Below are 14547 nucleotides of genomic sequence, written 5' to 3'. Positions count from 1 at the left end.
GTTTTTCAGACACAGTTTACAACTCTGGTTTGGAGTATATTTTTACAAAGGTACTGTTAAAAGGTTATCAGGTCGTTTCGCTACCGTCCAGGGGCCCGTTTCCCGAAAGTCCTGGGGTCTGTTTCTCGAAAGTCCCGAGAACTTTTCGGGCCCGAGAAGCCAGTTGTCTAACTGCAATCTGCTTATTTTGAAAAGTTGATCCTTTAACATGTTTTTAATGTAAGAAAAACTAAGAGGATTGCTAAGTTTGGTTGCTTAGAACCTCTGCGTTGCGAAGATATAAAGGGAATTGTGGCACCCGAAATAGGCCCGAAACGTTTCGGGACTTTCGAGAAACAGGCTACTGGACGCTTTTCGGCCCCGAAAAGCCATTTGTGAACCTGCCAACCGCTTTTTAAGGAAAGCCGATCTGTTAACAGGTTTTCAAGCAAACTGCATGACTGAAAGTTTGTCGACTTCATTTCTTTGTGGCACCCGAAAATGGCCCGTAAAGTTTCGGGCTTTCAGTTCGATAAACGGACCCGAGGCCCGGATTACTCGAAGCATGGTCAGCTCTATTAAAACAGCGAATCTATAGGTTAGTGCTAACCTGGCTTCGAGCAACAGTCCCCAGTTCGCTAACAAGCGAAGTTGTGTGATTGTGCGACCTATACCCCGTTTAACTCCTAGAGGTTTTTGCTCTAAGTATATTAATTTTAGAGTCTGCGTAAAATGGCTGCTTTCAGATGAAATGTAAGGGAAGTTCTTTATTGAATGCCATACAGTTCAGATAAGAACTTTGACTCCGCTCGTCAGTTTCGTGTCTGTTTTGACCACTGTTCCGTCAGGTTTCCCTTGCTAGGTTGATTTAGCAAAAGAATAGGAACGGGAGAACGCGCGGAATAGTCTGGATTCTACTCTAACCTGAACTAATACTGATGGACATTTTTTGCACGCGCCGTCGTCAACTGATGTTCCCGTTCTGTTTCGAAATCAGCCTAATATAATAAGCCTGAAAGGACGCGCAATGAAACGTTTGCAGAGGGCAGGTTTGTTGCGAGCAGCTGTCTTTCCGCGTGAGCCATAAAAATGGCTGCGAAAGCCCTAACCATTTTATTCGCCATTGCTGTGCCGTGGGTCTGCACGTAATGCTTTCCATTGAATAGACCATTTTCGACATAATTAAAATTTAGCTTGGCAGCGAGGCCTAGAGGAAAGTGCAAGGAAAGGTTACGTTTATACAAACGTTGGCCGTGTAGCACTTATATTTTAAACAGAGTTAACTGAATAGAGTGTAATGTGAAGTGCTAGATTTCTATCCCATATGAACCATGTGAGCGTTAGCCCTACTGATGGAAATGGGCCCACACAAGGACAGAGAAAAACTCTGACCGGGGTGGGAATTGAACCCACGACCTTCGGGTTAGATCTCCGCCGCTCTACCGACAGAGCTACGAGGTCAGACGGGAACAGACCGTGGGAACTGAAGATGTTAAAGTCACGGCAATGAACAAGTACAAGGAAAGGTTACGTTTATACAAACGTTGGTCGTGTAGCACTTATATTTTAAACAGAGTTAAAATAGGTTATTTTCCCTGAGGATCAGCCTTATAAGTTCTCCAAGAATAAGTGTAGGGATAGGAGGGTATGGCTGTTGATGTTCTTCGTATTGCGGGCAAATGATCATTGAGAGATGTTTGTTTAGAGTGAAGAGACATCGTGTGTAGCAATAGCCAGTTCTAGGCTCCCAGGTGGTAGAGAAAGAGAAAGAAAATGCGTGCAAAAAACGAGTCGACCCAAGCCCCTCTCGCTTTTCACGCGCAGTTCTTTTCGTTTTCTGGGAGCCTGGAACGGGCTAGTGTAGCAAGGATTTTGTTGTCTGGAATGGATGTACTTTTGATTAAGTTTGTTAAATGTGTGGTGTCTTTGTTGTAGAGGCGTTAGCAAACTGACCTAATATGTAAGCGAAACGACTTTTAAGTCTTATTATCACTCAACTCAGTGGACTAATGCGAATCCTGCATTTTAATTCGCTACGACTACTTGAGGACTAATAGTAATAGTCCTCGAGTAGCAAAAAGCTTGACGCTTTCTTTGTTTTATTCCCACATAATATTTCTTCAACTTGCACTTGCTATCTGTATTATTGCCTTTGCTATCCGACTAGTTACTAAAACAATTAACAATCAGACTCGTCACCCTCAAGGGCCACGGGTCAATAGCCCAATCAGCTTAGCCTCATGGGCTATTGACCCGTATCCCGCAAGGGCTAGGTTAGGGTCAATAGCCCATTCAACCCCCTCGATCTGCACCCACTGCACTTGCATATGTTTATAGTATTGTCGTGTTTTCGCGAGCCTACGGCAAGTACTAGTGATCCGTGAAAAAGGCACATAGCGTTTGGTGTTGCCCAATCATGTATGTTTTTTTTTAGAAACCCGCAACTAATTTATTAATTATATTATATTAATTATATAATTATATTATATTAATTATATAATTATTCATTATATTAATTATATAATTATTCATTATATTATATTATATATTTAATTAATTTTTTTTTTTTTTAATTTGGTCATTATAAATAAGTTGCACAATTACATACATGACAAAAAGCGTTAAAGGGGCACTGTCATGCTAAATTTGCTGTTTTTAGGACTAATTACTGTGCCATGAAACGGCCGCCCATAGTCCGGCAATACCAAATTTCTCGTCGATGACAAAACAGGAATCGAACGTACCTCACTAATCCTTGATTGCAGGTCCACATCAGGACTTTAGTTTTGCCTATTTTGTAACCTGCTCAAATAAACTACTTATGTATGTATGTGGATGTAGGTATGATTGCTGCTAGAAAAAAGATTGTAGTGCGCAACGCAAACTGAGTCGAAAAGCTGACATACCCTGGGGGAGGGGATGGGGAGAGCAATGTCCTCTTAATATTTTTTCTAGCTTTAAAAGTCACAGTAACTTTTAACCAACCTAACCCATTCTTTTAACTTGTGTCTACCAGTTCCCATTTTTCTCTCGCCTTCATCTTAATTACGTTACCATCCAATCCTGGTTGCGTGCAGAAGCTGTTGTGTGACGATGTCCCTAGGGGTCTCAAATGGTGATCATTTATGACCATTGCATCATCCTCCGCCATTTTTATGAATGAACAGATCATTTTGTACTCATTTCTTGGCCATTTGAGGTAAATATCGCAAAAAGATGGCTACAGACAATGCGATGACCACGGGACAACTACAGCTAGCTAGGCAGGATTTATCTAAATTGGTAAATATGCATTTTTTTCAAATTTCTATTTGTGCCATGTTCTTTGAATTGGCTGACAAATGTGGGCTTAAGCTTAATATATTTTTTTAACTTTCTTGTCCCAGAATGTAGCGGAGTTAAATCCTCTCACTCCTGAAGTTATAAGTCGACAGGCAACGATAAACATAGGTAGGAAGAATTGAGTAATTACACGTGTAACTGTGTGGCTTGTTGGCGGGTAGTATCCAAAACGAAGACACCGAAAATGAAGACCGAAGACCGAACACCGAAGACCAAAGACCCACTCGAAAACGAAGACCCACTCAAAAAGACCCACTAGAAAAAACGTACAATTATGTGTTGGCTCGCGGTTGTTATATAAATTGTCAACAATTAATATTATCACACGAGAAGGAGCCGCGATAGGTCTGTGTCAACACTTTTAATAAACATCAATCCTTAAATATTTTTGCATAAAGTCGCAAGCTGAAAACGGCGGCATTGGTAGACATTTAAGATATTTTGAAACCCATCTACATGATTAGGCAACGTGCACATGTACGTGACATATTAGTGTGTTAGCTGTGAACTTGATCGAAGTGGTAACCCGTAAAAGAATGAAAGGATTATATTTTCTGTAGATATTCGGTTGACAGTCGATCGATAGTAGGACGATAGTCGGTCGATAGTCGGTCGGTAGTCGTCGGACAACGGTCGATGAATCGTCGGTCGATGCGCATCGTGATTGAGTACTGGCCAAATGTCGCCGATATATCGATCAACTGTCGGTCAAATATCGGATATCGATCAAGTGTGTTAAATTTAGTAAATAAATTTAGTAAATGAGTCCTTTGGCTTTCTTTTTATAACGACATCAGTTATTGTTATCATGCTGGGGTGGGGGGGGGGGGGGGAGTTTTACTGTGAGGCACAATTACTCTATGAAGTTAACCGAACCCGAAGAGCACTGGGAACTAGCAACACAGGTTAGGTTCAATCTTCTTAGCTTCAAAACATATCATCGCTGGTCATCTAATTTCTGGCTGTTAAATGGGATCAATCACAGAATACTTAGCCCAGCCAGAGCCTAGGATGAATCTATTGCTCCTGTTGTCCTGCAATCAAAGAATAAAAAAAACCTGCACACAGCCTTCCTTGTGAGCATTGCATTTCTTTCTACTGATACTGGACTGATACTCTGTGAATTATTGGCGAAGTATCAGCAAATTGTCAGTGAACTGTTGGTGAGGTATCAGTGAACTAAAACCCATTATTGGCTGAGATAAGTCCTGAATGATTAGTCAATTGCCTATTTTCCGGTTGTCGATCAACATTTGATCGGCAGTGAAAAAATATGCGATTGATGAATGTGAATTGGTTTGAGACAAAGATGCCATTAGGTAATTAGATTCAGTATAAAATTCTCACTTTCTATTGTTCCTAAATGCTCATACATGTAGGGTAACATTTAATGCTCTCTTGATTTACCAGGTCTTTTCATGCTAGTTCTATTTTCTCTTCTCATCTCCATGCTCTACATATACGGGCATTCTTTGCCCATCCATATTTTTTGTTCACATTGTACATGATCTTTTCGTAACGGGAAAGAAGTGACATTGCTAATTTTACTCTAGTATTGTTTTGACTCGCGTGATCAACAGCCATTGTTTTTCAGCAAGAACAAAAGAAAACGTTTGCATAATAATAGAGTTAAATTCCTGGAGGATTTGTTCGGGGCTCCAACATGGGTGCTGTTTCTTTATTTAGGGGCTCCAGCATGGTGGCTGTGACGTCATGTGGAAACCGAGAATTCCATGGTATCCAAAGACGTCCAAACTGCTCGTGATTCCAAGAAGAGAGTCTCCACACATGAGAATTGAAAAACAGTAACACTGCCTACACCATTAAGTGGTCCATTCTCTACGGAACTACTGCATACAGCAGCAAATCTAAATTTGCAATCTCTGCCTCGCTACAAAATTCCATATTATCAGAGCTGACAGACCCACTCTACTAAGCAAAAGATCCCAACTTATTTCCAAATGCTGCATGAAAACAAATTTTTCCTACAGAACCTTTTATTGTCTACAGACATCATCATCATCATCATCATCTGTTGGCTGCAGTGCAGGCAACTACAAGTGTCCTCCAACCACTGTGTCTCCCAATAGGTGTTGAATGTACATGTAACTGAGAAACAGGGTTTGTTGCCTTCCTGGTTTCCTCTTCCCATGTGATGGAATATACAGTGCATACATGTACTCCTTGCATGGCTCCTTGCATTGTCTACAGACAATGACTTTATTTTATCACCTTATCGATCCAAAGTCCAATAATCCTCTGTTTACCTCAAATTATAGCACTACTGCTTTTGAGCCAATTGCCCTGTAGGGTATGTTTCTGATGATCACGTAAGCATGAAACTCAGAGTTACGGACAACCTATGTTTTGTCTTTGATTTTCTCTCATAGTCTATTACAACAGTCTGCAAAATGCATCAAGTGCTTTCTCTCAGCAAAGACTGAATCACTTGCACCTTATATATGTATGTAGATATGTGGTATAGTATCATGCAGCAATTGTAGAGAAGCACAAGAAGGATTGTTAAAGGGCACATAAAAGGAGACATTCCTTAACAGTCATCTGTGCACATTGCCATGGTCATTGCTGCTCCAAGTAGGCCTCTTGGTCTCATGAGGGTCTGCCATGGCTGACAACCCTCTACAAAACAGTCTTCCTCCAAAATAATGGACATCCTAGAGATAGGATAATTATAACAATACAACCAGGGAGCCTTATTTTCATAAGCATGATGGTTTGTCAAGAGGCTTTCTGACCACCTTCTATGATTTTTTACTTTTTTGTGTGTGTAGCATTGCTTGTCCCCTTTTTGGGTGGTGAAATAATAAAATAATTGAAAGAAATGAGAAATATTTTGCCACAGAACTATGTGCAATTAGTAAACCATTATAAAGGGTGTAAAAGTGTTAATGTTTTATATATTTACATCGTTATTTCAGGAACAATTGGTCATGTGGCTCATGGTAAATCAACAGTTGTCAAGGCCTTATCGGGAGTTCAGGTGACGTTTGATTCATTATTCTGGTTTGCTGACCAGCTTGTTAGATGATAATGTGCTTGGCTGTTAGAGTGTCATCAAAATTTCACATTTTTTGCCCTTGAAGTCTTCGCTTCTTGGCCAAACATTCATTTTTCAGACACAAAATGGTTTATTGAGTCAAAACTTCTACGGGATAAGTACAACGATTAGATATGGTTGATCAACATTTCAGTTCTCAGGGTCAAAAATCTGGGAGTCAGTATAATTCTTTATTACTGGTATATAAATCAGATAGATTCCATGTTGCTATGCATCTGTTCAGAAATAGATCACAGAAGACATCAAAATGTGGTAAGAACATCAGTGACACACTTGGCTATCTCCTCGTGTCCCACTTTTTTTGTTTTTACCACATTTTGATGTTATCTGTGATCTATTACTGAACAGACGTACGGCAACATGGAATCTACTGTATCTGTTAAATTGATGTAAATAGTGCATAATAATAGGGTTAACCCCTGTATAGCTTCAAAAGTATTATCTTTGAGCAGTTTCATACTATTATACTTTGACTGAATTAGTACTCGTGAATCCTCTTTCCCCGTAAAGTCCTTCCTCAGTGCATTTGGTATGTTCAGTTAAAATACCTTAAGATTTACTACATGTACATACATGTAATACTTTGGTAGTTGACAATATCATGATTCCATTCTTGTCTCTCAACAGCCTCTTGCTTTATTGCGGTTATTTAGTAAACAAACCTCTTCAGTTGGCTTCTATATCAGCTGATATGTCTGTGGCTGAGAGACTAGGGTTAACTTTAAAGGTTGAATTGCAAGTTGTATGATTTAGGATTAGGGTTACTTGGTCACCACGTTGCCTCAAATGTCCCAAAAGGGTCAACTTTATGACTAAATGCAGTTTTTTTCTTTTCCTTGCAGACTGTTAGATTTAAAAATGAACTTGAGAGAAATATTACGATTAAGCTTGGCTATGCTAATGCCAAGGTAAGATCTGCCTGCAGGTACCGGTAGTATCCAGTGGTTGAAATCACTTGTGTTATATCTGACAGTATCAAGTATCATTTGGGGAATAATAATAATAATAATAATAATAATAATAATAATAATAATGTTTAATTTATAATTATAGAGCCTGTACAATAAAAAAGCTCCAATTGCTGTACAATAATTGAAAAGAAGAAACTTATATACATTATCTGAATGAAAAAGAGCTTAATTATATCAACAAACTTGAGAAAACTGAAATCTAGTTATTTACTCCAGTTACGTATGTACATCTTTAATTAAAAAGAAAGGTTTTCAACTTACATGTAGACTTGAAAACATCAAAACTCAGTTTAGATTTCAATTGAATAGGAAGTGTATTATAGAGAAGAGGAGCTGCAACTGAAAAAGCTATTTATAATAAGTTAAATCTTGGAATGACAAAGTTATTGGAACTAGACGAACAAAGTTTATGAATCGCTTATATAAATGACTTATAAGGTCAGAAAGATATACGAAAGTTAACATATATATTTGAACTACGGAGAGATGAATCAATTCGAGATGCTGATCATTGCAGTTATAATGTTACATGTACTTGAGCAGTAATGATAGGAAAGGCTGAAAAATTCTGGCTTGGACAGGATTCAAACCCTGACGTCTGTGATACTGGTTCAGTGCTCTGCCAGTTGAGCTATCAAGCCAAGCAACGTTAATAACTGCGATTATCAGCATCTAAAATTGATTCATCTCTCCGCAGTTCAAATAGATAAGGCAGACTCCTGATGACTTGAACCCTCACTAACTCCAACGTCATGTTAACTCAAAACAAAATGGAGTTCCCCTGGATTTCCATTTAAATTAATTTACTACAATTTTACCCTCAATAATTAATTTCAAACCTCCCACTAACTCGAATCAATTTTCGTTTCCCTTCAGGTCATTTTCACTATATATTAACCCTTGATAACTCGAACCATGTCAGTCAATACATGAGAAATAAAAACAAATAGTGTACTGCAACTGACTATTTCTCAAAAAAGTAAATTGCATCAACATTGTTTGGTTTGAAAACCATCAGCAAAGTTCCCGGTAACTTGACTTTAATACAACTTAAATACAACTTTTAATTATTTGTACTTTACTTCTCTTGCTGCTCTGCTTTGTTTTGTTTTATCTTATGTTACATTCTGATTTCTATTGTAATTTAGAAACAAGCTGTCGATTTTCACTTGATTCAAATATATACTGTATGAATAGAAAAACAGTAAACTCTGTTTTTTCCTTAGCTTATTTCTGGTCCCTTGTCAATAACTTGAACCTTTTCTGATTTCCCTTCAAGGTTCAAGTTATTAGGAGTCCACTGTATGTTAACTTTCGTCACATCTATAATTATCCTCTATAGGCTCAATATGAACTCAAGTAACTATTTTGTCCATGCCCTTGTAATAATTATTATTCGTATCTATCTTTCCTGTAGATCTTCAAGTGTGATGGTAGTTCATGTTCGAGACCTGGGTGTTATCGCTCAGCAGGAAGTGCAAGGGAAGATGTATTTCCATGTGACAAAATGGGGTGCAATGGAAAGTTCAGGCTTGTTAGGTAAATAGATTGACTTTATTATACTGTAATAATCCTTGTAATCATAGTCAGTCAGTCAGTCTGAAAGTAAGTATACTAACAAGTAAGGTCTTAAATTTATGAAGGTAGCAAAGGCTAATCAACTTGTGGCCCCCAATCAGACTAGACCATAACACTGGAAACTCTTCACCCTGCTCTTTTTGAGTAGTTTGTGTGATTTTTTAATGTCCCACAGAGTACACTGAACAAGGCTTGTGAGATAGGGCCTATGGTTTATAGTCCTTATTCAAGAAGACTTGCATAAATTATGTATTGCTATATTTGGTATAATAATTATGTTCATAATGCATCACTCTAAACAAGTCCAACTTCAAATGTGCATTAATAAAATAAGTATACAAGATTGCTAGGGCAAGAATAGGCCTTTTGCAAGTAACGATCACATGGTACAAAATCCACCATGCTGGAGGGCAAGCTCATTATTATTCCCCCACTGGGACATTAAAGCAAAGATACCTGAACCAGTCAAGCTTGACTTGCCTTTGTTTTAATGTCCCAGTGGGGGAATAATAATGAGCTTGCCCTCCAGCATGGCGGATTTTGTACCATGTGATCGTTTGTTGCAAAAGGCCTATTAGTTTTTCTTTTTTTTTTAAAGTAGATCAATGGGACATACCGTAAAAACTCATTCATAAGCCACGTTCATAGATAAGCCACACCCCCAAGTTTCAAGCATGATTTTGACAAAAAAATAAAATCTTGAAAAAAAACACTCTGGAAAAAAAGTTGTTTGTTTGTTCGTAGTTGTTCATGATAAATTTAATTAAGAAGTTAATCAACTATTAAAATGCCTTTTAAAAGCTTCTCTTTAATTGATTTCTCTTAGAATTCTTGGGACTGGCAACAGTTGTCTTCAATTAAGTAAAGCCCAAAGTTGAAATAAAAACCATGAAATTTGAGCAAAAAGCGCAGAGAACGATACTAGTTTGCTTAGTAATCACGCAGTCATTTACAGAAGGAAGTCTGGCCCAATTCACGTTGTTCCCCATGATCAGTAAACAACATTGACATCAGCTGTGCGTGTTTTCAAAGACGTATGGAAGCCATCGATCCGAGAAAAACGTGTCGCTAAATGAGAATTTAACAACCTCATAGATGCAAGCAGTGAAGGGCAACAAAACAGTCGGCCAGTCGTCTCGTGAGTTCTCCCGCATAGCGTGGTATTTTCTTGCACACAGTGTGTTGAAGTGATCGGTCGGAGAATATGTTTATTCTTTATTTACTGAAGGTTTTTAGTGTTATTTGTGACTCCATACAAGCCCCATTGTTCCCTCTGAAAGCAATGGTCTTTTTTATAAGCCACACCCACAATTTTGAGCCCAGTATTTTGGCAAAAAAGATGTGGCTTATACACAAGTTTTTATGGTAGTTTTTGAGTGGACCTACAATACAATTGTAGATGTTGTTAATTTTTTATTGAGTGTCACTTCAAACAGAAGAAACAGTGGTTGGTGTAGAAAGTAAAACTTTCAGATAAGCGGAAGGAAGTATTAAAATGGATGGGCTCAATTATTATATTCCAGGCATGTATCATTTGTGGATTGTCCTGGTCACGACATTCTTATGGCTACAATGTTAAATGGTGCCGCTGTCATGGATGCTGCTCTTTTACTTATAGGTGAGAGACCTACTTTCTGATAAGTGTATTTACTGTTATTCATAGAGTATGGAAGGTGTCATGCAGAGTTGAAAGCACAGGTCTCCCAGCTTGATGTCTTCCCATTTAAAGTTGTAGCCATGTTGTGTCGAGTTTTTTCCTTTCCTAAAGAATTAACTAAAATATTGATTCTATTCCTTACGCCATTGAGTCCTGAACCACCTACCATTGATGAGTAACATCTATTTAAGTCTCACTCCCAGGAGTCAATGGCTTTATGCAATAACAATGATTAGTACATATATATACTAAAACAGTGGATAGTGTTGAACTTGTGCGCTGATTGGCTCGTCAAACTCTGAATATCCTGTGCTATTTACCTCCGAGCAACTCGGGGAAAAAATGGTGTCCCGATTTGCATCCGTGTCAAGTAAAGAAAACATCCAAATTAATTTTTTGTGCTGTATATCTATGTTGGAGGCGCGGTGGCCTCATGGTTAGTGTGCTCGACTCCCGATCGAGTTGTCCGGGTTCGGGGCCTGGCCGGGACATTGTGTTGTGTTCTTGGGCAAGACACTTTACTCTCACGGTGCTTCTCTCCACCCAGGTGTATAAATGGGTACCGGCGTAATGCTGGGGGTAACCCTGTGATGGACTAGCATCCCATCCAGGGGGGAGCATAAATACTCCTAGTTGCTTCATGCTACGGAAACCGGAGATAAGCGCCGGCCTTAATGGGCCTTCAGGCTCGTAACAGAGACTTACCTTACCTTATATTATCTATAGAAGAACTACGGTATTCACCTCAGTGTCGGTGGCTAGCGTTGGATATTTACCTTGCTGCTTTGCGGCTCGGTAAATATCCACCGCTAGCCGCCTCCACTTCGGTGAATAGTTGTTAATTATTAAAAAGAAGTGACTTTTTAAAACATTTAGCTATGAAAAAAACTGTGAGAAAACTTTTCTTAAAAACATTTAAGAAATTTAGTAGAAAATGGTTGAAAATACTCGGACGTCATTATCAAGTGAAAAAAAGGCAGTATGAATATTCTATAAATAAAGAAAAAACAATAGTTCATTAAGAAAAAAAGGTAAAATAAAAATATGCCACACGCTAAACAAAGAGTTTAGCACTGATGGAGTCACTCTTGAGTGTTAAGGCTAGGTTTCAGTTCTTTCATAAATAGCATTTCGTGAACGAGGCAGTCAAATTTCCCGGGGGAATTTTTAAGAACATGAAATTGGTCCTCATTAAGAAGAAATTTATTTTATCAAACGAGTTGATAAAGGTCATATAGCCACCGTGAAAGATTTGGAAAGCTGACGTTTCGAGCGTTAGCCCCTCGTCGGAGCGAATGACGAAGGGCTAATGCTCGAAACGTCAGCTTTCCAAATCTTTCATGGTGGCTATTTGACCTTTATCAACTCGTTTGATAAAATAAATTTCTGTTTCAATCTCCCACCGACGCAGCACCACAGTTTCTTTAGAAAGCCCCCCAATTTTTTTTTTTTTGTCTCATCAAGAAGAGTTTTGTCACCATGCACTTTTAAAAGGTGTTTACCAATAGCTGAACACTTGTGTTTAGCAATGTGTTGATGAAGGTATTGGGCTGTATAACCGACATAATCTGCATCACACAGATCACATGCAAATTTGTAAACAATGCAATGCTGACTTACAATGCTGGGCTTAATTTGTTTTGACTTAAGATATTGCTGCACATTTTGGCTCACAAAAACTGAATGTAAAGTGATGGCAATCTTATTACCCAAATCATGTAATTGCCCACAGACTGCATTGGCGGCAATCTGATCTTTGAAGGGAAGAACAATTCTGATTGTGTTGCTATCATCAGTTTTCTTTTCTGGCTTAGTTACAATATTTTGAATAAACATACATTAATCGTGAATTTATGAGGCCAATTGGATTATGATTATATCGGTTATACAACCCGACACCTTCATCAACGCATTGCTGAACACAAGTATTCAGCTAACGGTAAACACCTTTTGGAAGTGCTCGGTAACAAAACTCTTAATGAGGACCAATTTTGTGTTCTTAAGAAGTGCTATGGGAAATTTGACGGCCTCGTTTACGAAATGCTGTTTATCAAAGATCTGAGGCCTAGCCTTAACACTCAGAGTGACTCCATCAGTGCTAAACTCTTTGTTTATAGCTTGTAGCATATTTTTTTGTTACCTTTTTTCTTAATGAACTATTGTCTTTTTTTGGTATTGATAGAGTATTCTTACTGTCTTTTTTTTCACTTGATAATGACGTCCGAGAATGTCGAAACATCGTGGATTTTTGAACCGTGTATTCTTGACCATTTTTTACAAAATTCTTAAATAAAATTAATGTTTTTATGAAAAGATTTTTGCAATGTTTTGGAACACAATGATTATTAGTATTGTTATGAATAGTTATTCCTCACCATTTTGTAAATGTTGTTTTCTTGGCTCTTCCTGTGTAGGGATGCTAGTTTTTTACTGATTGTGGCTCAAATAATTATTTATTATTTTACTTTTATTGCAGCTGGAAATGAATCTTGCCCCCAGCCACAAACTTCAGAACATTTGGCAGCCATTGAAATAATGAAACTCAGGCATATTATTATTCTGCAAAACAAGATAGATTTGGTGAAAGAAAGCCAAGCAAAAGAACAGTATGATCAGATTCTCAAGTTTGTTCAAGGTAGATAGATCTTGTCTTAAATATTATACCTGTCATCAGCATGTGGTGGTCGCTTAGTCAATGAAAATGACACTGTGACCGAAGTGTTTTTCATGGTTTTTCTTCAGGTACGGTTGCAGAAGGTGCCCCTGTGGTGCCCATCTCAGCTCAGCTCAAGTACAACATAGAAGTTATATGTGAATTTATTTGCAAGAAGATTCCTGTTCCTGTCAGAGATTTTACCTCTAGTGCCAGACTTATAGGTGTGTTTCTAAAGGACAACAATAAGTGCTTTGTACCTTTGTAGCATTTAAAGTTGACTAACAAATACCTTGCCAAGTGCAAAATCTTTGTATTCATATTTGGGATGATAGTTTGAAGAATCTCTTCAGTGTTGCATTGTTTCCCAAGGGTGCTAAAGCTAAATATTACTTTAAAATTTTACCCTTCTTTAAAAAAGTGATTTAACTGGCTAGTAGATGATAAAACATTTGGTTAGCTTAATACTTGAGAGAAATAATTTATTATTTCTTCGCAATGTATAATAACACAAAATTATTAAATTCAGTAATGCCTTAGTGATATCTGAATAATCAAGGTCTCAGCACAACCTTGCCTTGATCTTCATTATTTCTTGTAACAAAAGAAACGTTATCCGCTAACTGTTGGGAATAGGCCCTTTTTAGAGTTGTTTACCCAGTGACCTAGCCTATGAATGGCCGTGAAGCTGCCAGTGATCTTGTAAATGTATTGATACACACCTCACACCTTTTACCATGTAAATTGTGTTGCTGTAATTCTAATTAGTCTACATTAACATTAGAAAAGCACAAGAGTTTGTATCAAAACAGGGTCACTGGCAGTGTTGCTTCCATTCTTAGGCCAGGTAACTTCAGTATCAAAACTTAAACAGTGTTCGACACTTACTTTCTTACTAATATTTTGCCCCACTCCCCACCCCTCGGGGAACTCCCATATATTGTAGGGCAGGGATGATCGTTGGAAATTTTCAAAAATATGCCTAAAAGATACCGGAGTCTTAAGAAGGTGGGCGTGGCAACATAAAATTTTTACCTCTAAAAGATACCAGCTAAAAATGAACAAATTTATAATTTTTAAGCATTTTAATAGTTCCAGAGATGTCAACTTAGAGCACCTTCTGCTTGAAAAGTTTAGCAAAGCATTGTCATAATTTTCATATCTATTAATTTCAAGAACAGTAAAGATACCTTATTAAAAGGATACCAGATCCCTGATTTTGTCCCCTAAAAGATATGACGATCATCCCCGCCCATTGCCAACTGGAGTCCTCCCCACCCGGGATTTT

At 38.1% G+C, this 14547-nt stretch overlaps 1 protein-coding gene across 1 annotated transcript in view; it reads left to right on the top strand.

The window, feature by feature from the left end:
* The first annotated feature begins 3085 nt into the window (after window positions 1–3085).
* The window catches only part of LOC138054490 (eukaryotic translation initiation factor 2 subunit 3-like), a 16804-nt gene continuing 5342 nt past the window's right edge, over window positions 3086–14547 (top strand). Inside the window, exons 1-8 of the mRNA XM_068900942.1 lie at window positions 3086–3261; window positions 3366–3429; window positions 6261–6322; window positions 7243–7308; window positions 8789–8910; window positions 10473–10567; window positions 13083–13241; window positions 13349–13483. Of these exons, the coding sequence (XP_068757043.1) occupies window positions 3196–3261; window positions 3366–3429; window positions 6261–6322; window positions 7243–7308; window positions 8789–8910; window positions 10473–10567; window positions 13083–13241; window positions 13349–13483 (769 nt within the window). The 5' untranslated portion in view covers window positions 3086–3195. The remainder of the gene's footprint in view (window positions 3262–3365; window positions 3430–6260; window positions 6323–7242; window positions 7309–8788; window positions 8911–10472; window positions 10568–13082; window positions 13242–13348; window positions 13484–14547) is intronic.

The sequence above is a fragment of the Montipora capricornis genome, chromosome 6 (assembly GCF_036669925.1).
Source record: "Montipora capricornis isolate CH-2021 chromosome 6, ASM3666992v2, whole genome shotgun sequence".
Taxonomy (NCBI): domain Eukaryota; kingdom Metazoa; phylum Cnidaria; class Anthozoa; order Scleractinia; family Acroporidae; genus Montipora; species Montipora capricornis.
Note: the sequence above shows the minus strand (reverse complement) of the source record. Positions and strands in the feature narration are given on the sequence as shown.